The 27906-nt window shown below is 37.7% G+C and overlaps 1 protein-coding gene across 2 annotated transcripts; it reads left to right on the top strand.

The window, feature by feature from the left end:
- Positions 1-911: 911 nt before the first annotated feature.
- On the top strand, positions 912-27906 carry LOC128739908 (uncharacterized). Of its 2 annotated transcripts, XM_053835409.1 has the most exons (9): positions 912-1106; positions 1194-1460; positions 3657-3848; positions 3915-4102; positions 4168-4263; positions 19835-20062; positions 25128-25294; positions 25366-25794; positions 25900-27906. In XM_053835409.1, the coding sequence occupies exons 3-9, from the start codon at positions 3674-3676 to the stop codon at positions 26225-26227; spliced, it is 1611 nt and encodes a 536-aa protein (XP_053691384.1). In that variant the 5' UTR covers positions 912-1106; positions 1194-1460; positions 3657-3673; the 3' UTR covers positions 26228-27906. The 2 variants fall into 2 exon arrangements, with proteins under 2 accessions (XP_053691384.1, XP_053691383.1); XM_053835408.1 differs by lacking the exon at positions 1194-1460.

Here is a 27906-nt window from a genome sequence, read left to right as displayed (position 1 = left end):
CATTGCAAAACTGTGATATTTTTAGTAATTTGTGTTGGATAGGACGGGAATAGGCAATTACGACGAAGCAGCAACATACCCAACAAAGCATTTTTTCACCGTAAACAATTTTATTTTTTACTTTTATCCAGCTTTTTACGAGCCATAATGGCGGACGTGTTCGTAATATTTGAACAGCATTTTTGACATTTCCCTAATACATCGCACGTTTTCTTTCCGCGCGTTCACGGTAAAACTAAAGGAATGTACGGAAAGAACACGTGCGATGTATTGGGGAAATGTCAAAAATGCTGTTTAAATATTACGAACACGTCCGCCATAATGGCTCGTAAAAAGCTGGATAGACTGCCTAATTTGGCATTCGCCTCTGTTCATAAACAATTTGTTTGGATTCCTACTTCCAATTTGAAAACTGATAAAAATCAACTTCACCACACTTATAAAATAATACGGTGTAAAAATAAAAATTAAAACATAACTTTTCCCTAGGCTTTTCCTTAGAGTTTTTCTCCTTCATGGACAATTTTGTTCAAATTGTTAGGAAATTTTAAATATGAGCAATGTGCTTGAAAATCGGAAAATGTCCATTGAAGCTTTCTGTATATATGCAGTATATATACTGTATATAAACGTCGAATTTTTTATACATTGTTCTCATCAACTAAATCCACATACAAACTATATGTTCGTAATGCAAAATTTTATGAAATTCTGAGACACAACGGTTCAAACCAGTGTACGACTGTACGATAGTTTTGAAAAACCCTTTTCTGGATCTTCTCGTTCGATTCATTCGTTACTTTATGCGCCCACTGGGAATCTACGCTTTGAGCTGGTACTAAAAGTTAGTACTCCAGCACTGGCATCACTGACACCTGAACTGTCAACATTTTTCCTTCGGATCGAAAAGCGATTGTTTTTTCTTTATTTGCGAGTGAAAAATAGTGACGAAGGTGAAAAAATATTTTGATTTTTAAATTAGTGACCCCAATAACCCATTCGCGAGTGTGATTACGTCCCAAAATAGCAGTGCAAGGCATCGAAAGCAACAAAATCGCCAAGTGCAGCAAAATTTCGACCGAGAAAGCCAACTATCAGTTCAACGGGTAGGTGGAAGTTCATTTGCACAAGAGTTGATTATTTTGGTGCACTTAGTGATGTGGTGATACGGTTAATTCTCACTTCCAACGAAGCTAGCCAGCGAAGCAAAACAAAAATCAAGAGGGCGTAAAGTGGAAACTTTGAAAGTGTGAATTGATTTTGATACAATTAAAGAAATAATAATGTCCGCTCAGTCTTTAGAGCGAACCGAAGTAATCCTCTTGTTATAATCATCAGTGTGAGCTCGGGTTTTGCATATTCACCGACAGTAAAGTCGAGCTGAGCTACTGTGGCTGTGGACGGAGGTTATCTGTCTAGCGTACTGTTTTTTCTTTATTATCTGGACAGTGAATCTTCCTGTGAGTAAATACTTAAGTGCTTGGTTTGATTTATGAATTCGAATTAGATGACGGTGATGTTGTGGCGAAAATTACTGTCACCAAATCAAAGTTGTTCGTAGGGTTGGAGTTTCAACATTTATGCAACGGAAGATGTAACACTTCTATCAATAATACCTGCCTTGCTGCTGCTGCATGTGCAATTAAAAACTATTAATCATTCGTGATGAATGCCTACGTTTGGCTGTAGGGTTTGAAACTAAAAATGAAAATTAATTATTATCGGTATAAAGGATCAATTGAAATTTAAGAATTGCTAACCAGGTTCCTAATGTGGATTCGGCTAAACTAATCAATACTTGGAATCCACTTATAATTCGAAAAATTTTGATTACACAATTAGTCGATAATTTAAAGCTTAAATAGTGTGTGTATTTAACCGTGCAGGTGAAATTATATTTCCTATTTACTTTTTTAATTCTTTTCATCGTTTCACCTAATTATACAATTTCCAAAAAATGCAGATCATATGCATTTATAGCTGATAGGAGAGTGTCTTTTATTTTTTATATCTACAATCTACAATATTGTGTAATAGTAAGTTATAAAATTCTAATACCCTACAATCTGCTAAATGGGGTCCAGTTTTCAGTTTCAGAGAGATTAATGCAAAATATCCACACTATCTAAAGAAACATATAAAATTCCAGCTTCTAATCCCTAAAGTGGTGTATTTACATTATTGCTCTCAGAGTAGTGCAGATGTTTTAATTGAACCACCCCAATGTTTACTTGTTTCACATGACAAACTTCCTTCGCCCCTCGTTGGTTGGTTGCATGCACCCGCTTTCGAACTCTAGCGAGTGCAAAACAATTAGCGCTTCACAAGTGCATGTATGGCTCGATCACGAACAACGCTTCAAGACCTGGAGAATTTAAAAGCGCGATGTTTGCTTAGACAACGTTCGGTGACTTCAGTCACGCTTCGATTAAAATTATTTACTGTGATTTACGCAGTCTGTTGGCATACGAAAATACAATCGATTTGCTAAATTTTTATCGATGCTTTACGCTTATTTTTCTAATTGAAATACGCATCATTTTTGTTGGCTCTTATTTGGAATTTGTTTCCAAATTGCGATGATAAATGATAAGAAGCATAGGAATGAATGTGTTCCGGTGCGAAGTACAAAGCGTGCGTTATAATGGTGCCCGTCTGGCAATAAATACGCCAATGTTACGTAAAATTAAGAGCGGTGTATCCTACACGCAATGGTTTATCTTACGCGCCCGTTTTACAATTTTCTGTCTTACACGACCCCAGGTGTCTGATTCCACTCCCGCTAGCGTATTTTACGTCGGCTCGCTCTTGGTACCCATCACTGCACGGGACGCGAGCTGACACACTCCATGTACACTTGGTAGAGTACATTTGCACCGTTGTTGCTAAAGTTACAATAAAAAAATATTAGCGTGAAGCCGTCTATGCCATATCATGTGTTGGACTATGTAATTGAGTGGTCGCATATGCCTACCGACTGCTTTTATATGTACATTGTACAGTACTAGTGCGAGTCGTAGCTCGTAGTTTGCTTTCTGTGAGTTCATTGTCGTTATTCGTGCCGAATATCCGGTGTGTGTTTACAACTTAATTCTCTCGGATGTTAGATAGATGTAGCGGCATCTATGCAAAAATCTGTACGTGCATATGATCATTACTTTCTGTTTTCTGCTTGACCTTAAAGTTGTACAATTTATTACTATGATAGTTTTTACGTTATTAGTTTCCCTTTTTGTGGATGGCACAATTGAATTTTTTCGTATTTTTTGTAAAAGCGTTTATATAAAATAAGAAAGAAATAAAATGCAGTGAAGAAATATGAGTTGAAATCGGCCGGTAAATTCCAAAGCTATCCTCGTTATAAAATAAATCATGAACATTGCATTATTCCTAAAATAAAGCTGTGCTGAAATTTCTAAAGTTCTTTGGAAAAAATAAAACGAAAACTGTAGCCCTTTTGCTGAATGTAAGTTACATGTATGATAAAAATGTTCTCATGTGAACCTCGCTAACAATTATACTTTTTAAGAGATTTGCGCAACAGGCTATTGCAGCTCGAAATGTAAAAATATTATACCTTCCAGATGACTCATGCCATGTTTCGGCAAACTAACAAAGTGCTGGCTAAATTCTTCACGTTTGCGTTATCTTTACAGATTTCTAATGTAATATTATGGTAACACGATTCGAACGGCTGATGGGGTGCTCCTCTATCCCGATAGGAGAGGCCCCGCCTGAGGACGAGACGCAGTGTTCAGGCCGGGGTGACTGTCTCAATGGAACCTGTCTTTGTGAAATTCGCTACAGCGGGGACGAATGCTCTGGCTTTAACCTGCCATACCATGCGGGTAAGTAAAAGCGTAAAGCGTCACTTAATGGTACCTCATTCATCATGATTTTCTCTATCTTTCTAGGCATCTCTTCCGTGTTCTACTTCGTCGCTTTCATATCTATGGTACAGCTAATGATCTGTATTATCGCGGAATATCAGCGACTAAAGCAGCCAACTTTTCTACGTGCCTGTCGGCTGACAACGCAGAAGCTGCTGTATTTTTTCGTTTTCATTGCATCGGTGCTCCGAGGGGCGTATTTTACCACGCCGGTAGGGCTAGATTTTCTATAAGTTTATGTGGGCTGTTTAAAGCTAAATCTTTATCTCGTTTGTAGGAAACACTACAACCAGCTTGGGTATCGTACCTGATGTCGGCATACTATCCACTAGTGATGACTTGCGCGTCACTGGTCGTTTGTTTGTGGGCTGAGGTAAGTTTCAATTGTTTGTTGGCACAACTATCAAAAACACCCAAAGCTTTCTCATGAATATTGGCAGAATGTTTTTTCTTCGTCAAGAAATCTAACATGAAGCAGTTAACTCAACCGCATGTTTGTGTCTTGACTTATTGTGAAGTCAGGCATTATTCGAATAATTTTTAGTCTTGTAGTTGGTAGTCTTTCCATTCGGGCTTCAAAACGCGTGCCTCGTGTACCTGTAGGCTTAACATAGACCCCATAGTGGTCCCCTGCCTCTTATCTAGCAACTTATATCGGGATACAAGTAATCTTAGTGTAGGTCGAGTCACCAACCCAGGTGGAAACTAAGGTTGTATGCCGACAGGGAAGGAGGTACTCATGCATGCTTCCGCCTTGCCAGCCGTGAGCGCCTGTCTCCAGGTTGGGGGCGGCTCATCCCACTGCACGGTGGGTACCAGGTAAGCGGCTGTATCCCAGGTTTGGGTACTGGTTAAGGTTGTGGTACCGTAGAATAGACTCCGGCCTATTAAATATCGAATTACGATTTTGAATATCGTGAAGTGCAGTTTTGGTGTTCTACAGTACAATTGGCAACGAGCATTAACGGTGAACTTATTCGGTAACAATAATCTTGTGAACAGTTTATTGATTTAATTCACTTAAATGCGGGCAATTTGCTTGGACACTGAATTGCGAAAGAGTAAGTTTGTTTCAATGCAGAAGATTACATAAATCTGAATCTAAAAATGAGATATTTTGCTTAAATGCTGGATTCGGAGAATAAGTTGCTTGAATGTATGAAATGAATGGAGTTCAGCAATCTGAATTGTGAAAGAATGGCTTATATGCTGGCATAATTAGAAGAAAGGAAAATCAGTTTTAGTCAAATTGAATTGTGCCAATGGAAAATGGTAACTACGGAAATATGAACGCTTGACGAATGACCTTCTGGGTTAAAACTCTCAGGTTAAAACCACTCTAATAAAAAAAAAGATAGCTTTCAACGTTAGAATCAGACTAGCGATCAACGACAGAATGGTCATTAGATGCCTCACAGATGCCTCGGGTTCGGTACAATCCAAGTGCAATTGTTACCTTGTATGCTGTACATTGAAGAAAGTACTAAATTTTTATCAATATTCAAAGATATTGGAGTGTATTCTGTCACAATAGCACCAACCATTAGTGCAAAAATAATCAGATGCATTTAACTAATTGATGACTAAACCGTTTTCAAGTCGAAACCAAACTAAAAGCTAGCCAAAATTTTAATATTGTTTTATATATTGTTTGACTAGGAAAAACTTATTGCTTGCAGCAGAATATGAAATTATACTCAGAAGATCGACCAAATAGCCTCAATATTTAAAAGTCTGCATATAAAAAATTATTAAAATTTAAAAATTCAAAATTATTAAATTAAAAAATAATTTCATTGCTTGCAATGCGGGTTGGGCGGACTAACAGTCGGAGTCTGTCAAAGGGGAGCCAATCCCATCCAAACTCATTTTAAAAAAATCTGCATTTGTACGTACCCTATGCTCGTAGCATCTGGTTTGCAATGAACAATAGATTCGTTGCGATACTCGCAGATTACCAATGGAATATAAAACATCGTATGTGTTGAATGCATGTATTGTGCCCGCCCAGTTAGCTCCGGGGTACGTTGCAGGTCTAACAAGCCAGTCGTCGTAGGTTCGAATCTCGACTGGGCGGTGCCACTGTTGAGTTAATAGGATCTTTACACTACCCCCGTAGTTTTCCTGTACTCTAATAACCGGATGCGAAATCTGTCGATAAAGAAGGGTTAAGTTCTTAAGGACGGTTATCCCCATAGCTTTGCTTTCCATGTGCTGAAGGTGCAAAACAGACACCATCGTGGTCCTTAGCCTCTTATCCAGCAACTTCTATCCCTACCTCCCCGTGGTACCAGCCGGAATACGAGCAACCTTAGCGGAAATCGGATAACCAACCCCGGTAGAAACTAAGGTCGTATACCAACAGGGAAGGAGGCACAGTGTTGTCTCGACACTTTGAGATGGCAGCCCCATCACGAGACTCGGTAGCGTAGGCCTTAGTACGGCTAAGGTAAGATAGTACCTATCTAAGGCTAAGATAGTACCTATCTAAATCCAAAAAAACTAACAAAAGCCAAGAAAATTCTACTCGGAACATTCGGCATGGACAAAGGCGGCGAAATAAGGACATGGAATGGAAACTTGGTATCTGGAACTGCATATCGCTAAATTTCGTTGGTGGCGACAGGGTGCTGCTCAATCAATTAGAACCTCGAAAGTTCGGCATCGTGGCTTAGCAAAGCGCATAGCGGGTCTGTCGCAAAGACGAGTAAGTGTGGAGGATCCATCCGTGGCGCAAAGTCCAATTTTACCAGAGCGGTGGAGCGAGCTGGGAACGCGTTTCGTAGTGATGGGCAAAATGCAGGATCGCGTAATGGACTGAAAAGCGATCAACGAGAGGATGTGCATGTTGAATATAAAAGGCCGTTTCTTCAACTACACCTTGATAAACGTGCATTATCTATAAAAAAAGGTAGATCCAACGACGAGAAGGAAGTGTTCTATGCGCAGTTGGAGACAACATACAATAGCTGCTCACAGCTTAGACCGCAACCGCGGTGTAAGTTGAGGAAACCTCGAGCGCACGAAATGATTGGTTTAACGGGGAATGCATGGCAACAAGTGATAGAGAGGAGAAAAAGCTTGGAAAAACTATCTAAGCATACCCACAAAAGAGAATTTGGTCAAGTATCGACGATCGTGAAATGAGTTGACCACGATCCTGAGTAGGAGAAAGTGCCAGAAGGAGGACAGAGATCTTGAGAAGCTGCAACAACTATTCTGGGCTAATGACACGCGCAAGTTTTACGAGAAAGTCAGCGAATGAGCGCGAGGTGGTCGACAGGTGGAAGCAGTTATTCAATGAGCATCTCAACGGTGGCATAACTGAAGTAGGCGCAACGGAAGTCAACCTAGGAGTGCCTACAAACGACAACAGCGTGGCGGCTCCCGATCTCGAAGAGATCCGGCGTTATATCGGTCAGCTGAAGAATAGTAGAGCCGCCGGAAAGGACCCCGGGAGTTGGTCAAGGACTCTCAAAATGGTCAAAAACCGCTAGCAACGGTACTTCACTGTATAATTTAAAGGATTTGGGAGGAGCCCAGATAACACAAAATCGTAATAGAAAGTTCACATTAAATCGTTTTCATGTCAATTTCACATTGGAACCCATGGGAACCCGTGCTACTACGGATCAAATTTTTACTCTCCGACAAATCCTCCAGAAACGTAGGTTATACAACGTGCTCATCATATTTTCATGAATTTTAGAGCAGCATACATTACAGCATACGAATGCATTGTGAAATTCGTCTTTATGGCTCCCGTCTGTTTTGGCAAACAAACATTGTCATTCGTCTTTATGATATTCGTACATATGGCCTCCCAGTTGGCCTCGAGGTATGATGATGGCCTAATAAGCCAGTCGTCGAATGCTGGAATCTTGGCTGGGTGAGGCTGTTAGAGTTAATCGGATCATAGCAACTGGCCCTGCAATTGTCCTGTACTCTAACAGCTGGCTGCGAAGTCTGTGGTATAAAAACAGAAGGTCAAATTTCGATAGCGGAATGTAGCACCTAGGCTTTGCTTTTAACGTATGGCAGCCGTTCGTATGGGAAATGTATATATGGCTAATGGGATGTCCTAGGTACCTCTACAGCCCACTTATTTTTCCCTCTTTTTCCTGCTGTTCTATACGATTCTCTTTCTGGAGTATTCTGCTGCCACGCCATCTGTCATCAATCGCTGGATGTTGAAACGCAGCGTCCTCTCATTGCGAACCTTCGCCGAGTTCTCGTTCTCGGTACTCTCCATAAGTCCTCTCGTGCCTGTCGTAGAACTCTTCCCTAGTATCATCTATGGGCTTTCCCAACACTACGAAACCGACTCCATGTTCTGCCTTTCTACCGCTGCTGTGCCGGTTCATTAGCTCGTGCCGGTTCATAGAGAGCTCGGACATTTCAGGTATAGTAATACCTCGATATAAAGCAATTTCTTAAAATTAATATTTTTTTAACAAGTTAATTAACCTTCATTGTAACCTCACATTGTTACTGTGCGAAAATCGGCTATACGGTGCTTGTCAGATGGATTCAGTAGCATCATTGCACTAGCCCCGTACTCTAACAACCGGCTACGAAGTCGATGTCGATAAATGGTCATGTTTTAGAAAGACGTTAGATAATGTGTACTGTCGGAGCCTCGCGTACCTGTAGACGTAAAATAGATCCCATAGTGGTTCTTAGCCTCTTATTCTGCACCTCTTATCACTACCTCCAGTAGGCTTGTTATTTCCTCACTCACTGTGCAAAAAGTGCAACTTTTTTTTTCAACACTGTGAGCAATACTGCTGTCAGAAATGAGAAATAAATCCACACAAGGAGAAACAGGCTAAACATAAAGAGAGAAACTGACGCGCAGAAAAACTTCTTATTTCGTTCTTTAAATGAGAAACTTTCGGTTTCGCTCTCGGTAGCTACATCAGTAAGCTTGAAAACGAAACAACCGGTGCGCGTACAGAAACTATAGACTCAGAGGCGACAAGGCAATCAAAAGTCGTTAAATTTTGAATCTGTGGAGAATTACCTTTGTTTAATGAGACTTTCTTGTATGTGCGCGCCAAGAAGCAAGTGCATGGGAATTCCAAAGTTGCCATATCTAAATAACATGTTTCGCACTGCTGCCGTTGTGATATGCCTAACCATATGATGCAGTTGCGTTCACGGGCAGTCAAACTCAACTGAATATACTAAATGTAAGAATCGTGATTCAACTGCAATAATGGATTAATATTTTCCTGATGGCAATAATCGCTATTTTCAATCGTCTTTTTTTTTCAACGCATTTCCCATGTTAAAACTACCCGTAGTTGTCATACATCAGCGCATCGCATCAACGTATTCAAAGTGTATTAACATTCTGTTGCTCCTCAATGAGTAGCGCAATGTGCGGTTGCTCATACAACTGCCTTCAGCAAGAAAGAGAAAAATCAAAATGAAACGGAGAAGAATAAATCGCGTTGAAGACTGAGCACAGTTTGAATTTTTCTTTTCTCTTTTTTTCCTCTGAGGAGGAATCATCCCTGACATCCAGGAACCAATTACACTAACTCGCCAGCCGGAACTATTAAAAATTACGCAAAGGATGGAAAACAAAATAAAAAAGAATTGGAATCAGAAGAATTTTAGAGCGTCTTAGTGGAAGTTAGAGAAAAGAAAAAGCTTTTGATTTATTTAATCGTTACGTATTTGATGGAAAAATGGACTATAGATTGAAAACTTGAAGCACTCGAGTGCTCTCCAACGTTCTGAAGACATTATAAATAATGCCGCAAAATATGCGTTGGAAGGGCTCAACGATACATACATTCAGGAATGGTCATACCGTCTACCAGAGCTACAGAAATCCAAACGAGCTGGGTATAGCTTTCTTGGTTAGTGGCCAATCAGTCTTCAAATGTGCAGGTCAAGAATCAAGGGTCGATTCTTCAACATAAGCATTGTCAACGTACACAGTCGCTGTCAACTGTGCTATCAGAAGTGGCCGAACCGTACGAAGTCCCTCTCGAAGATTGTTGGAATCCACTATCAATAGCAGAGAACTTTTCTCGGGCACGTGAAATAGAATCAGTGGGCCAACAACCAAGAACAGCTACCGATTTACAAAAAAGGCGATATACTGCTGACTTGCGATACCCGTTCTCAATATTGCTTTCAAAATAATTTCCCAAATCATCTTCCATCCACTCTCGCCAATTGCGAACATATTTTTGGTAAGTTATCAGGTCGGCTTCATTGAAGGACGCTACAGCAGATGCTCCCAAGAGGACGTGAATGCGGGGTCCTCACGCATCATCTGTTCATGGATTGCATATGATACCATCGACCACAAAGAGTTATGGAAAATCATTAACGAGAATGGCTTTCCTACGAAGCTGGTCAGCTCGGATGGATGGTACTTTGGTACATAGTGTTGTGTGAATTGCATGTGAATTTAACGTTCCAAGAATGTTGCAAGAATACTAGACATTTACTCTGTAAAGATGCTGTGTGCTACAAATATGGTAGAAACAATACAATTACTCAAAGCAAATTCTTAAAATTATTATTTAACAACTGAATTAATACTGCCGCTCACGAACTAGTTAGTTCGAAGAATTTTGTACACCAGGCTCTCTTTGACAGAGAGCCAATTAACCTTCCTAGTGCATTGGGGTCGTTTTCGACCCATCGGCATACTTACAAAGCTTGATACTCAGTAACGGTACGAGCTAGAGACTTGAAATTTTCTGACTTTTCCTAACTTTGGAAAATTAGCATTGTGGGGGAGTTTCAGCTTTCAGCGACATCTAGAAGAGCCACAGCAAAAAAAGTTACATATTATGCATTAAGGGTCGAAAACGACCCAAGTTTTGAAATTGCTCTCATTCATCCATTTTCAATCCGAATTTCGTTTTCTTTACCTCGTTTGAAAGATATGGCCAAAAACTAGCACCCAAGGTATGTTGGGGAATATTTGTTGACTGATGGCCACTTCTGCGTCGGTTCCGGAACACCCACTACCAGGTCCCGGGGAATATTTTTATATTTTGAGATAATTCATTTTGCGGCACATCAAATCACATTGGCTTGATAAAATAAGACTAGTGGAAGTACAATAGGGACATTTTGGACCCGAATGGCCACTTCCCCATCGGTTACGGAACATCCGGTACCTGGTTTTTGAGGCCATTTTTGAATTTTAGGATGATTTCTATTGCGGCACGTCAAATTTCATCACATTGATAACATCCCGATCAGACAAACATAACAAAATTATAACAAATCATGATATTCTGTTATGACGGTATTTCTAACATAATTTGATATAATTTTGGTCTCGTTAGTAGTTAAAATAACAAAAATTCTATCAGAACTTCTTAGCAGCAGTAGCAGAAATGTAACAAAATTTGTTATGTTTTGAACAAAATTATATCAAAATTTGTTATGATATTTGTAACAGGTTTTGTTATAATTTTGTTAAAATATAACAAAAACTTCTTTGCCTTTATCTGCTATATCGACATTTTATTTCGGCTAAATTGCCAAAAATAGTACAACTATTTATCAGGAACATTCACAAATAGCACAGAAAAAAACTTTCATACATTGAAAAATCGTTCCGGCCGCGGCCGGAATTGAACTCACGACACATCGCACAGAATGCAACAGTCTTAACCTCTGTGCTAGAACTACTCTTGAATGAAGGTAGATTAAATGCTTATATGATTTGGCCGATAGCTCATTCGGGGTTGTCAGTTTTTGCTTCGAGCTGTCTATAAATAGAAAATAAGCGTTCAATCCAAAGCCAATCAAGAAGACGAAGAAATTGAATCATTATATGTTGCGCCACTTTAACCGTTATGTGTGCGACAAAAAAAAACACCTTTAGCAGGGCGAGAAGGGTACCCGGGTACCCAAAATTGATATTGTCATAACATCAACAATTTTAAACCGATTTTGATGAAATAGGTGTCATTTGATTCGTTAATTTATCTAGTTTTGAATTATCTGGCCATTTGGCCATTAAAAGACATACGGGGCCCGAAAATCCGGAATTCCGACAGAGTGTCCGCTGTGAGGTAGAGAACTGATTGTATTGCAGGAAAATCTGTGGGGTCATGGGTGGCCAGTCTAGGATTGGAGGTAAAACCTAGCAGTATGGGTATCAAAGTTCTTGGAATTAATTCGGTAGGTGATATTTTTTTCATTTCGATGTATTTTGATTGGTTATATCGAAAATGGTTTCTACGGAGTCACAGATGATACCGCAGGATTTAAGATAATGCTTAGGATTATCAGAACAGTTCAAAACGTCCGTTATACATTTGGAACCAGTTCCGAAATTATTAATCAATATTAAACTGGCCATATCAGTTCAAAACATTTCAAAGATCCGCTAAACCAATTCTAATATTGGATTAGGCACCCAACTGGTCATCGGTATCCCTACAGGAACCCAATTCTGGAATGGCCAATGCGATTTAAAGTCACCAATTTATATAAGATAAAAAAAGGATCCAAAATGTCAAGTTCAAAGCTAATGGCTTTGCTGAAAGCTGATATTCTTCCAAAACAAGCGGCTTCCCACGTTTTACCGGACGTTGCTCCGGAATTACCGATTCCCGGGAACTACATGTCATATGATGGCCAAATGCTTAAACTAATCAAAACTAGATAAATGTACGAATCAAATGCCACTGGTTTCATCCAAATCGGTTTAAGATAGCCAAAGTTATGAGCATAGCAAATCATGGGTACCCGGGTACCCATGTCGCCCTCCTACGTAATAAAAAAATTCAAGTGCCTCCCATTGCGAATCCCCTTTATGGATATGCACCAAAAACCCTTAATTAATTAAGATCAATGAGTTTTACGGTGTCGAAAAATTTCAATGACGTATGTTTTAAATTGAATGAGTTATAACTATTTTAAAACTGAAAAGGTACCCGGGTACCCTGTTGCACACATAACGGTTAAGAATGTTGCACGAATTGCCATTAAATATGGTCGGTGTTAGATCAGACTGGACCAAGTCGCAAATTCAAAAAATGAGTTAATGATAGCTAGCGATCAACAATTTTCTAAGCTGCATTTTACTTTAATCAGACTATCATAAATATTGCAAACAGCCATAGTTATCAGATGATTTCGAACGATTGATAGGTATTAAACATACAGAGCAACAAACTTTTAACACGTTTTTCTAGAAGAGTTTTGTCACTTGGTTCGGTTTGACTTAACGACGACCATATATGATCGGTGTTAAGTCAGACCGAACCAACTGAGTGATTTCGAGAAAAACACGTTCAAAGTTTGCTGCTGCTGTCTAGTTTAAAGCTATCAATCATTCGAAATCATTTAATATCTTTGGCTGTTTGCAACATTTATGTAATCTGATTAGAGTAAAACATAGCTTAGCAAATTATTAATCGTTTGCTGTCATTAACTTATTTTTTAAAATTTTGCGGCTTGGTCCGGTCTGATTTAATATCTACCATATAAGAAAATAATGCCAGGCTTCATTCTTGGTTTTGTACTCAGTAGATGCTCAATTGACTACAGCGCCTCAACTAAACAGAATTCGAAAAAGTAGTGTAAAGGGCGTTTGTAGAGCTTATTATTATCTACACTATTGTTGAAGAAAGTATAGTTCTATCTTTTTTATTTACGGCGCTATGCGATTGCTACAAATGAGTACTCTTTTTGCTAATTAAAAAGTAAATAAATAAATCTATACCTATAAAGAAGGATTTCTGTCTGTCTGTCTGTCTGTCTGTCTGTCTGTCTGTCTGTCTGTCTGTCTGTCTGTCCTGTGTTCCTTATAGAATCAAAAACTACTGAACCAATCGGCGTGAAAATTTGCATGTAGAGGTTTTTGGGGCCAGGAAAGGTTTTAGTGATGGTTAGAGAACCCTCCCCCCACTAAGAGGGGGGGCTCCCATACAAATGAAACACAAATTTCTGCATAACTCGAGAACTAATCAAGCAAATAGAACCAAATTTGGCATGTGGGTGTTTTCGGTGACAAGAATTTATTCTAGGGTAATTTGAGACCCCTCCCCTCTTTATAAGGGGAATTATAACTCCTCCCCCCTTTAAGAGGGGGGGTTTCCATACAAATTTCCTCATAACTCGAGAACTAATCAAGCAAATGGAACCAAATTTGGCATGTGAAAGTTTTCGAGGGCAAGAAAAGTTTCTATGTTGAATTAGGACCCCTCCTCACTTTAAGAGGGGGGGCTCCTGTACAAATGAAATACCAATTTCCTCATAACTCGAGAACTAATCAAGCAAATGAAACCAAATTTGGCATGTAGGTATTTTTGGAGGCAAGAATATTTTCTATGATGAATAAGAACCTCTCCCCACTTTAGGAGGGGGGGCTCCTATACAAATGAAATACAAATTTCCTCATAACTCGAGAGCTAATCCAGCAAATGGAACCAAATTTGGCATGTGGGTGTTTTCGGTGACAAGAATTTATTCTATGGTAAATTGAGACCCCTCCCTCTTTATAAGGAGAATTGTAACTCCTCTCCCCTTTAAGAGGGGGGGCTTCCATACAAATTTCCTCATAACTCGAGAACTAAACAAGCAAATGGAACCAAATTTGGCATGTGAAGCTTTTCGAGGGCAGGAAAATTTTCTACGGTGAATTAGGACCCCTCCCCACTCTAAGAGGGGGGGGCTCCTGTACAAATGAAATACAAATTTCCCCCTAACTCGAGAACTAATCAAGCAAATGGAACCAAATTTGGCATGTAGGTGTTTTTGGAGGCAAGAATTTTTTCTATGATGAATAAGAACCTCTCCCCACTTTAGGAGGGGGGGCTCCTATACAAATGAAATACAAATTTCCTCATAACTCGAGAACTAATCAAGCAAATAGAACCAAATTTGGCATGTGAGAGTTTTAGATGGCAGAATTTTTTTTCTGTGGTGTATTATGACCCCTTTCCCTTGTAAGAGGGTGGGCTCCCATACAAATGAAATACAAATTTCCTTATAATTTGAGTACTAATCAAGCAAATGGAACCAAATTTAGCATGTAGGAGATTTTTGAGTCTTGAATTTATTTTATGATAGTTAGAGACCTCTCACCCCTGTGGTAGGGGGATATGGACTCTCATACAAATAAAACAGAAATTTTTGCGAAACTCAAAAACTAATCCAACTCGAGAAATTCGAGACTCTTCCATAAAACATTAATCAATAACAAGACCACAAAAACTATCTATAGTAACACTAGATCATTCAGGACGAGCCGGTCGCGAGTGTTGCCGGTGACCCGCCGTCGGAAGCGCCGCCCATTGGGGGGCTTGCAAAACTCGAGATAGTGACAAAGATCATCCGAGATTCATGATTTATGTACAACACAGGTTAATTTGTGGCAATACGAAGTTTGTCGGGTCAGCTAGTAAATAAATAAATAAATGATGTGTAGAAGAATCTATTCCTCAGTAATTATGTGAATTATTTAGATAGTTTTTTTTGTTTTGCTGGTAAAGGTTTGGAGAAAATTTTAACTACTTTTAAACTTTGTAAACATACATAAACCGAGAATATGATAAGATTTTATTTTATCTCAGTTATGTTCAGTCCAAGCATATAGCATATAGCATTAACTAAAAAAACTGGTTCTCTCATATATGAAATTCTACAATGACATTCAAAAATAACTCTTTAGGTTATTTAAACAAAGACTTCTGTCAATACGTTCTTTAATTTCTAGTAATAAACTGCATGAGGTTCCTCAAGCGCGACTTGACAGGAGCGGCGTGTTACTGCATCGAGTATGTTTCTTAAGGTGCATTTAGATTAGGCAATTTTTTAGCAACATGTAGAATGCGACATGTTGCTAGTTCTTGCTCGCATTAATCGTGGGGAGGACCAACCAGCACCAAATTTAGGATTTTTACATTCTGACATAAAACAAACAATCTGACAAAATTTGGTTCAAATCCGTCAAGGTCGATTACATCTCGGATACTTCGCGTAGAATTACCCTAATACGTGACTTTTAGATCTTAGAACGACCTAAGAAAAAAGTTTATACAGTAAACTCTCGGAAAAGTTAATCGATTGGGGAATGGGTCGATTAACTTTTCCGAAATATTAACTTTTCTGAGTAGTCCTGAAAATCATTGAAAATGATAAATACAAAAGCGAAAAATGCACTCCGGGATATAGGATACACATTTTTATGTATTTTGAAATTGTAATGAAAAGAAATATGTAGCAAGATCTTTATGAAATAATACTTAGTTTACTGAAAGGAACTTAGAACTTAGTTTAAAATAGTCGGTTACACTAGTTTACTTTTGTTTTTTTCGTATAGTCTGCGACTACGATGATGTTCGCGCTTAATTTTAGTTTCTTGCTGTTCCTTCTTTTGCATTTAAAATTAAATCTGAGTTTGCGCTTTTCCAGTATGTTATCAATAATCCTGAAGTAACTATGTGTAACTAGCAAATAGTTCAATACGCTATTGTTGCAACTATCCGGTACAAGAGTTTAATTTAATTCCAGTTATGATGCGACTCTGTATGACTCTGTATGACTGTGGAAAGGCGACAATAAACCGAAAAATGAGAAATAAAGATAGAAGGTAAACACGCGTGTGTGTACGAACGCTTGGACAACCAATAAATTCAAGCTCTCAGAAAAGTTAAGGTAAAAATTAACTTTTTAGAGCGTTGCTTGAGAGCTGATATTCGCTTAACTTTTCTGAACAATTAACTTTTTAGAGAGTTAACTTTTCCGAGAGTCTACTGTATGATATAATGCGTAGAACTTGATTTTATTTTAGTTTTACAAAAACTTGTCAATTTTCAAAGATTATAAAAATTCCGAAAGAGCTCTTTACCAGATTTTAGAGCATTATTTGCGCTTAAAAAATCTTTAAAAAAAGACATGTTTTGAGATAATTCACAATTTATGATTTTTATCGCGTATTTGCAAAGCTTTCTTTCAGTGTAATTGTTTACTGAAAATACACTTGATTTACTACAAATTTTGCTTTGACGTCATTTTCATAAAATAAATAGTTTTCGAGATAGAATTTTTTGAAAAACATATTCTAATTTCTAAATACGCTCTTTTTAAAATTTACTCTTGACGAAAAAATATATTTCATGGAAAATGATTCGGTGCGGGATTGTAATTAGCAAAACGTCATTGCAATCAAAACTAGTCGAGACAAACCGTTTGCAAGCTGGAACAAGCTGAAATTGCTCTGTAACAAAATTATAACAAATTTTGATATAAGAGCAAAACTTGTAATAATTCTGTTAGCATCATTATTTTGTCTGATCAAAAATATAACAAGTTCTGTTATTTCTATCTAATTGAGATATTTTTTTGTTATATGTTTGTTATAATCATTTACTCGGGATAAGACTATTGAAAGTATAATAAACACATGTTGAAGGCAAATGGCCACATCAGCATCGGTCCTGGAACACCCGGTACCCGGTTTTTGGGGACTTTTTTGTATTTTAGGATAACTCATAATGCGACATATCAAATCACATCGGCTTGATAAAATAAGACTGATGGAAGTATAACAATGTCATTTAGAAGCCAAATGGCCACTTTACCATCGGTACTGGGTCATCCAGTGCCAGTTTCGGGGGACATTTTTGGCTTTTGATATAATTCACCATGCGGCACCTCAAATCACATCGGGTTGATAAAATAACAACAATGGAAGTATAATGGCGCGTCAGTCGCATATAATCCGGTACCCGGTATTTATACCGGAGGAGATGGATTACCCTGTAATCCAAAAATGACCCCAAAACCCGGATACCGGATAGTCCGGAACCGATGGTGAAATGGTAATTTTGGCTTCCATTAGTGTTATTTCATCAAGCCAATGTGATTTGATGTGCTGCATGATGAATTATCCTATCCAAAAATGTTCTCATAAACCGTGCACCCGAAGTTTCGGAACAGTTCGGTAACTGTCTTATTTGTTCAAGGCGTTGTGATTCGATGTGCCGCACGATGAGTTATTTCAAAATCCAAAAATGTCCCGCGGAACCAGGTACCGGATGTTCCAGAACCGGTGGTAAAGTGGCCATTTGGCTTTTAAATGACCTTATTTTACTTCCATTAGTCTTATTTAATCAAGCCGATGTGATTTGATGTGTCGCAAGATGAATTATCCTAAAATACAAAAATGGGCCCAAAAACCGGGTACTGGATGTTCCGGGACCAAAGCTGATGTGGCCATTTGCTTTCAAAATGTCTTTATTATACTTTCAATAGTCTACTGATATCAAGCTGACGTAATTTGACGTGTGGCAAGATAAATCATCCTAAAATTCAAAGTTGTCCTCAAAAACCGGGTACCGGATGTTCCAGAACCAATGAGGAAATGGCCGCTTGGATCCAAAATGTTCCCATTGCACTTCCATTAATCTTATTTTATCAAGTCAATGTGATTTGATGTGCCGCAAAATGAATTATCTCAAAATATAAAAATATCCCCCGGGACCTGGTAGTGGCTGTTCCGGAACCGACGCAGAAGTGGCCATCAGTCAACAAATATTCCCCAACATACCCTGGGTGCTAGTTTTTGGCCATATCTTTCAAACGAGGTAAAGAAAACGAAATTCGGATTGAAAATGGATGAATGAGAGCAATTTCAAAACTTGGGTCGTTTTCGACCCTTAATGCATAATATGTAACTTTTTTCTAATGCATTAGGAAGGTTAAGTAGGTGAGTTCAGACTTCGTGGATCTCCTAGAATGGTAAAAGGAAACAAACTACGAACCTAGTAAGGGTTGCTTCAGACCGTTCTTTATACAATTTTCCGCTTTTTGCCCTTCACGTGTTGTGTTCTTTTATTTCGTCCGTTTATTGAAAAGACTACTTAGAAAATTTGTTATAAAAATTAATATTGCATTACTTAATTATATAAGTCAAGACAACAAATATGAGGTTGAATGCCATTTTAGTATTGGAATTTTGGTAGTCAATCATTACTATGCCGTAAAGCGTGCACTATTTGTGTAATTTTTGTTAAAAAGTGCCACGCTCGTTAAATTTCACACATTATGTTTTTCGGCGATAGTGAAACATTTTATATTGGGCTAATGTTTTTTTCGTCTTGTCTTACATATTTGTAGTTCTGCTAAAATACTGGAAAGTAATTTGAAGTGATTTGCTGTAGGTTTTTTCAAATCCATGCTTGTACATTCTGTTGGTGCATGGCATCAAATTCTATTATTCTTAGTCATGATTTAAGCGTGGGCACACTGGACATCTTACAACTATTAAACCTTTTTTGTCACACCGCTAATGGCAGCGATACTTTCAGTAAACAATTTTCTTGAGTACAATATAGTTGCGCGAGAGGCGGCCTTTGCGTTTGTGACAACTGTTGCTTACTCACGCTGCACTTGGCAAGTGCAAATGGTAGTACACATGTAAATACGAAAGTACTTGTCAACGTGCTGCTGCAAATGAAAAACACAATCGTCACCTTCGATAAAGACTAATATTGAAGCGCACCGGTGCGGCGCCCTCTCCATATGGTGAAAGCATGGTAGAATAAAGAGTGCCATTCAATCACAGAGAATACCTGCAACAATTTTCATTCCCGTTTCAATAATAGATGACCGTCGAGTGGCGAGTGTACTCAAACTGACGAGCTCATTCATTATCCACATATGTGAAATCAAATCGATTAGGCCAAGCGCGCGCGTACTTCACATGATTTATTTTTGCATTATTGTTATTGCTCTCCAATCATGGTGAGGGCTGATAATTAATGGCGGTCGTTATCTCCTCAAACACCTCCATCAATAATGCAGTTTGGTTCTGGATACCGAAGGATCCGCACTAGCATTTCAGTTCTAAACTTCAAACTACAATCGAACGTTAGTGAACGCTTTGCTTTCAGTTTTTTTATTACCCGGTAGTAATAATAATCTTCTTTCGAATTGTTTCTTTACAGATATTCCACCTACGCGACATACGTTGGGAGCGTTCACAATTCCTGTCCAAAAGCTTTCTTGGCTTTTTGGCTTTCAACTTACTCCCGTACAGTTTATTCCTGTGGGAAATAGCCTATTCGCATTTGTTTTCCGTCAGAAATACGCACTTCTTCAACGGCTGCTATGCAGCACTTCTGCTGATCGTGGTCATCTTCTTTCTCATCTACGGTGTGGAAGTGTTTTTCAAGGTAAGTGTTAAGCCAACCTAAGCTCTGCCTGTTTAGATGACGATACGCCGTAGTAATCGCGACTCAAGAGTGAAGTGAAACTATTTTTTACCTTTGTTATACTATAACAAAGGTTTAGGAATTGGTCGAAAAACACGAAATTGATCCGTGGCCCGGAGGGCCGAGCCACATATACCAATCGATAGGGTTCGACGAACTGAGCAATGTCTGTGTGTGTGTGTGTGTGTATGTGTGTATGTATGTGCGGGGCGCAACTTTTCTATCGCCTGTTTCTCGGAGATGGCTGAACCGATTTGTTCGCTATTACTTTTATTTGAAAGGTATTATTGCCTAGTATATCACTATTGAATTGTTTCGAGGTCCGACATTTCGTTTAAAAGTTATAAGTAAAAACGTGAAAATTACGTGACACGATTTTCTCCGGAACCAAATGACTGATTGCAACGGTCTTGGTATCGAATGAAAGCTCTTGTTAATGCTAAATTTTTCGGGTAAATTTTATTGAAAACAAACAAGTAGTTTAAAAGTTATCCTAAAAAAACCTGTTTTGACAAGGTAATAATTATCGCCTGTTTCTTAAAGATGGCTAAACCGACTTAGGCGCTATTAGTCTCATTTGAAAGGTAACATAGCCTAATAGATCACTATTGATTTGTTTTTTGATTGGACGTTTAATTTGAAAGTTATGAGCAATTGAATACAACACATTAAAATTTACAATAATTTATAACTATTTCATCTAGGATGATTTATCTAGTTTGAATTATTTTTGCATCAAATTAGAGATTTTAATGCTGCAAATATATCTGCAAAATTTCAGAAGAATTGGTTTTGCCGATCAAAAGATATTAACCCTCCAACACTCGCGCCAACTTTTGTAATACGGTTACTCGCGCGCACAATGGCCCAAAGCCAAAAAGACATGCGCACTAGAGTTTTGACTGGGAAAACTTGGTTTTAGGTTTATCGAACCTTTGGAAGAATTTCTTGAAATTGAAAATTCTATCGTCTGGTGCAATTTAAATTTTGATTAATCCCCCTAAAAGAGAAATAAAAAAAATATTTTTCTTCAGTTTCAATATAACACATTGATGTATTCTGCAAAGTTTTAGAGCATATTATTACAAGAAATTTTGCTGAAGACAGTAACCCTCTATCTCTTCAGCGAAACTAGAAAATTCTTATTTATTGTATATGAATTAGTGAAATCAGTTTTTTATTTTAGCTCTTTTCGTAATTGTTGTATGGCTTTTTCATATATTACAAAGTTGCACAAATAGTAAAAATACATAACTTTTCTGAATATAGTATACCTCTACGTTTGCTTGTACGTTGGAACTGTAGAACTTTGATTATAAAAAATACCCTAATTTTGACCCCGAATTACTCGACTACCAACAGACGGATACATGTTAAATATTTTACATTATTGCTGATTGTTTTGATGCATATAGACACCATTTTTCCATATGAAGAAACGAGAGAAAATTCCAGTTGGGCCAATTCCGGTACACTTCATATGCTGATGCTTCATTTCTGTGATGTCAGTTTATGCTGATCTATTTTCCCAACAATTTAAAGTATTAATGCATTGAATAATTATGACATTTTGCTCATAACAAGTTTATTGAAGAATATACGTTAGTTACACAACGAATAGTAACTTTATAACAATGTGGCGTTTACAAACTGACTCGTGTTATACAAAATACAAAAGCGTGAGTAGCCGAAGGTTAATAAAAATTGATGAAATTTATTCTGGAAAACTTTATTGGTGTGAATCAAATAGGCATTACAGGAAATTATGCATAGTTCAAAAATCTATAAACTAGACCTTTACTACGCAATGTATATGTTAAAGAATAATATTTGCTCTTACAACTTACCTTTACTTGCACTTACTCAAATTATTAACAACTTACTTATCCTTACTCAGCACTTTCATGAAAAAAGGATCTATCAAAATTTATAAGTGGTCATATTTTGTTCACATTTTGCAAACTTATTCAATTTTCAAAAATTTTATGTAAAGCAACGCGCTACGTAACGTTAACCAATAGATGAATTATACTCCGAAGACGTGTCGATTTCTATCTCAAATAGCAAGTAAGACCGTATAACAAAGGTTCCTTTCACCACTAGGTGGATTAAATCGGGTTTTTACCTTTGTTATAGTATATAACAAAGATTTAGAAATTGGTCGAAAAACACGAAACTGATCCGAGGCCCGGAGGGCCGAATCACATATACCAATCGATAGAGCTCGACGAACTGAGCAATGTCTGTGTGTGTATGTGTGTGTGTGTATGTGTGTGTGCAGCTCATTTTCTATAGCCTGTTTCTCGGATATGGCTGAACCGATTTATGCGTTATTAGTCTCATTTGAAAGGTATTATTGCCTAGTATATCACTATTGAATTGCTTCATGGTCCGATGTTTCGTTTAAAAGTTATAAGCAAAAATGTGAAAACTACGTGACACGGTTTTCTCCGGAACCACACAACCGATTTCAATGATCTTAATACCAAATGAGAGCTCTCGCTAAATTATAAAAATTTTCAGGAAGTTTTATTGAAAACAAACAAGTAGTTTAAAAGTTATGCTTAAAAACGTGTTTTGACAAGGTAATAATTATCGCCTGTTTCTCAGAGATGGCCAAGCCGATTTATGCGCTATTAGTCTCATTTAAAAGGTAATATAGCCGGATAGATCACTATTGAATGGTTTTTTGATTGGACTTTTAGTTTGAAAGTTATGAGCAATTGAAGTTACACGTTAAAATTTACAATACTTTATAGCGATTTTAACCAAGATAATTTATCTACTTTCAATTGTTTTAGTATTAAACGAGAGGTCTTAACACTGCAAATGTATTTACCAAATTTCATAAGGATTGGTTCTACTGGTCAAAAGATATTTAAAAATGATTGATGAAATTTATTCAAGAAAACCTTAATGACCAAACCTTTAATTGGACTAAACCTTTAAAACAGAATAATATAGTAAAAATGTGTAATTTTTCAACGGATGTTTCTTTTCAGCAGTTAATTAATAAAATATAGCACATTTTCTTACACTTTTAGGGTGACCGTGAATCCACCTAATAGGGTGACACAAATTTTTGTTTTTTACATGCGTCCAAAAAAATAGCGTCTTCACAAAAATTCTAGAACACTAAAATAAGCAACTTTGCTGCATATAGTAACTATCTATCTTTTACTGGTTGCGAAATTTAATGATTTATTTCAAGAAACCACTTTAAAATCAAGCAAAGCAAAGCCATGGGTGTAAACGTCCTTCAGAACTTGACCCTTCTTTAGCGACAGACTTCGCAGCCGGTTATTAGAGTACAGGAAAATTACGGGGCTAGGGCAAAGATCCTATTAACTCTGTAGCGACACCGATCAGTCGAGATTCGAACATACAATGACTGGTTTGTTAGGCTAGCATTGTACCCCGAAGCTAACAGCCACTTTAAAATCAGTTCTACTAAAAAATTCTGTACACGATGTTTTCATTTCTTTCCTATATTCCATAAAGTAATTTAGTAGGTTAAAATACACTCTGAAAATTGTTTATCGCTAGGATGCATATGGATGATAACTAGCACAGCGTTAACAAACAGTTGAATTAAATTCCGAAGACGTTTCGATTTCTTTATGATCATTTCCAGCTCAAAACGCTAAAAAAAGCCAGTTTTTACTCGACTATTTTCGATTGGAATTGAAATTTTAATGTGAAAATAGTTTCTTTCTAAACCTAATATTTGACGAGCAGCATTCCAAAAGGTCCAATGTGCAAATGAGAGATTCTCTTTGCGACTCGTCTCTTACGGTTATTACGGCGGCATAAATGCACTTGAATGCGTCTATTTTACATGAAACGGTTACTGGTGTTATTGGAAAGCTTATCCTTTAGAATAATTGGGTTGAAATGTATTTATGCCGCCGTAATAAGCATAAGAGAAGAAACGCAAAGAGAATCTCTCATTTGCACATTGGACCTTTTGAAATGTTGGTCGAGATTTCCAGATTTATCTGTAAGTAAAAAATAAAAAGGTTTGACAAAACGGGTCTTTTTTTAAAAAGGAGGTACTATCACTAATCGTACCACTAATGGAGGTATCAATCGGCACCAAATTTAAGATTTATTTTTGCTTTCTGACCTAAAATGAACAATCTGACAAAATTTGGTTCAAATCCGTGAAAGTCGATTACGCGGTTATCGGATACTTTGCATGTGTTGACTCCAATAGATAATTTTGAGATTTCACATCTGAATAACTTGAGAACGGCTGGGCCTAAGAAACAGTTTATATAAGAATTTAGTTCAAAGTGATGCGTATATAATTTGACTCTGTCAGTTTTATGAAAATTACAAATACAAATACAAATCAAAAATAATATTTTAACTGAAAATGCCTATGTCAAATGACATATAAGATAGTATAACAAAGGTTCCTTTCACCACTAGGTGGATTAAATCGGGTTTTTTTTTTTTGAAAATGCCTGTTTGTAAGTGGTTATTCAGCGTGTTTGCCTTTATGGATTTCGCCGAGTATTAAGATTATTGGTGGAAACTGGGTCAAGCAGCCGTTTTTTTACGCATTAAAAAAGTTATGCCTGCGTGCATCGAAGAACTTCTAACTTAAATTAATAAGAAAATATTGTTTGCCTTGCTGTTACAAATGGAAATGGTAGATAAATATTTTGTAATAGCAGACTGAACTAATCTGTAATCAACAATCAACATTATTGCCAACTTTTAATTGCATGCTTTGACCCAATGAAGCCCTTATTTAGATGCCTCGACCTTTTACAAAGTATCATTCACGTTCGATCGATAAAATTTATAGCTTGTTCTCAGGAAAAATAAATGCTGAACTATATTTGATTATAATTTATATCATAACATGTATTTAAAAATGGAACTATTGTAGCCATCGATTATCATATAACTTGAATTGCTTTTTCATTAGGATGATTGTGTTTTATTCATTTCTATTTCATTAGATAAAAATGTAAACATGAGTAGTTAGTTCAATTTGTCGACTCGAATTTTTCAGGTACGCGGTGGTTTCGTGTATGATTTTGGTGCAGTTCCAACCAACGAGAATGTTAACGCCTCACAGTTACACCAGTCCCGGTTCGGCTTGCTGAGTCAGGCGATAATGCTAATCGTCATTATCGGCTTCCTCACATCGGAAACACTTGGCGATTTGTGGAAGAAAAAGTAAGGCTTCTCTCCGGTATTCTTCTGATTAACGGTACCGTACGAATAACTTCCACTTTCTCCCGAACTAGGGTGCCCGTGTATTCTCGCAACTGGCACGATATTGTGTTTCGTCTGGCAGAGGTAGGTGTCGCCCTCTGGTTTCCCTGCTGTCTATGGAACTCGATGGCTCCCGAGCAGTTGTGGATTTTGAATCCACGCAAACTCCTGACCCGCCAAATCGATCCGGTCTCGGCTGGCGCCAACAGCTCACCGGAACCGGAAGCTTCCACCTCCACCGCCGAAGAGGGACAATCTTTTCTGGCCAAGAAGGATTGCTGGATTTGTTACGACAACGAGAAGCCGGAGCCGTTGATTCAACCCTGCAAGTGCACCGGTGACGTTAGCTCAGTCCACCACGAATGTCTCCGTCGGTGGCTGGTCGAAAGTTGTGCCAATTCTGACGTCGTACTCCACTGCAAGGTGTGCGAATCCCCGTATGAAATCGAAAGATCTAATCGGTATGTATAAACTTTTTACCTTTTCTGTTCTACATGTTTCAAGCCTTGGGCTAACAAAATCGAACATTCTTTTTCGTATCACTTCACTTTTTTTTTAAACAAAAGTCTTGACTGGGAGAAAGGATTCACCATTCAACACTGGGCCAAGACGATCATAATCGTGACGCTGATGTGCATCACCGGCGCGGGCGCATGGGTTATCATTCAGCTGAACGAGGATTCGTTTGTGCGAGTCCTAGTGGCCGGTTTTGCTATCATTATCGGATACATTTTGTTTAAGATGCTTGGGGAAAATACGGTCACGGCGATCGAGCGAGCTAAGGTGAGTTCGATTAACATCGTGACATCTGCCAGCGATTTGAACAACAGCAACAACGGTAGCGATGTGCACGAGAAGCTCAACACCATCTGTCAGGATGTGGAGTGCAAATGAGTTTTAATTATCAACGGGCAGGCTGCTTGAAAAGCAAAACATGGAAATCAACTGTGACTGAACCCTGCTCGACGCCGAAACGACAGAACAACTGTCTGCATACCGTTGGCATGGTGTTCTCTAGAGTGTAAGTGAAGATATGTTTTAGGCTTAGAATATTTCCCTATGCATAGACTAAATTTTAGGGATAGTCGAAAAGTGCAAGCAAATTCTTGCGTTTCAACATAGACTTTCGTGTATTTAACGAGTGGTTCTACCTGACAACATTTTACAATACTAACCCATGTAATGCGAGTTTCGAACCTTAGCGAAGAATTTTTATATGTTCTCATCAAATGAGTCTACATTTGGTTTGTCCTATTGAATTCAAACGAAAAAAAAACGAATCAAAGGGCCCTACTGATCTGAATTGATGCATTTAAATGTTTGATTGGCGGTGGGTGTCTGATTTATGTAATGTTCAGAAACAACTAATCGTGCTTTCCCCACTGTTCGTTTGTTTTGTTTTTTTTCTACTCCGATAAACCAACTTAAATTTACAAATTACCTTTACCTTTACTACAATGATTAATATAACTTTGTACGTACTACAATTCGGTTAGGATGCTAATTATGTGTGATTTTTTGTATCAAGTGTCATGCGTTTATCTAGAAATAAAAAAACGTGTTAATCCTCTATGGACTCAATAAAGGATGAAAAAACCGTAAAAGAAATTGACTAGAAAATTCAACAAACTTGAACTGGGTAAACTGTAGATTTTTTTATTTGTAATTTTTTAACATATTTTACTGTTTCCTGAAAAAAATTTACGATCCCATTGAGGGTTGTACAATAGAATCCCGTTGGTTCCGAAATAACATAACTTACTAGGGCGCTGATTCGATAGTTTTTTCATTAGTTTCGACAGTTGTTACGAAAATTCAAATTATATATTTTAGGGTATAATAAATACAATCAAAATTTAACCAAAAGGTATGTGTAGGTCAATTTTCTGGCATATTTGTTTTAGTACCTGTAGTTGTAGATTGCAAGCAAGCATAGATTCGGTGATCTCGTGGTGGTTGTAACGGAAGCTGTCGCTAACTAAAAGAACTGTCGAATGGGCAAACCAAGAATTGCAAAAATAAAAACTAAACTCGTAGGTTTTATTATGCCCGGTTGTGTTAGGCTATTTTATTTTCACTGGGATCATTGAGTACCAGCACAAACGAGGGAATGTAATTAAATATTACTATTTGGTTTCGCTTTAGTAGAATTTGCATTGAAATGTAATCATAATATGTGTATGAGGTTTTTGTTTAAGTATACATTGGTTTAATGGAACGGTTCAAGTCAGTTCATCGGACTCAATAAATATTATGCAATGTGAAGTGTATTCCTTGGTTCTGTTGATATGTTAGTTTGGCGTTAAGAATGTACTATGAACAAATTGTTAAACAACTCTAGTAGCGACTTAATCTGATCGAAGATCCTTATCTATCACATATAAAAAAATTAAATTGTAGCAGCGTACTAAAAGTTGATATTAATTTCAACCTGTAGGCTGTAGCGAAGAAATCGTTTCGCTCTCGTAAGTTTTAAAATAGATAAACATGCAAAAGATCATACAAAAGAGATTATTATAAAGCGATAACAGAGGCGACGTTGATTCGAATATGCATATTTAAAAATAAATATT

This window comes from Sabethes cyaneus, chromosome 3 (genome assembly GCF_943734655.1).
Source record: "Sabethes cyaneus chromosome 3, idSabCyanKW18_F2, whole genome shotgun sequence".
NCBI classification, from domain to species: Eukaryota; Metazoa; Arthropoda; class Insecta; order Diptera; family Culicidae; genus Sabethes; species Sabethes cyaneus.
Note: the sequence above shows the minus strand (reverse complement) of the source record. Positions and strands in the feature narration are given on the sequence as shown.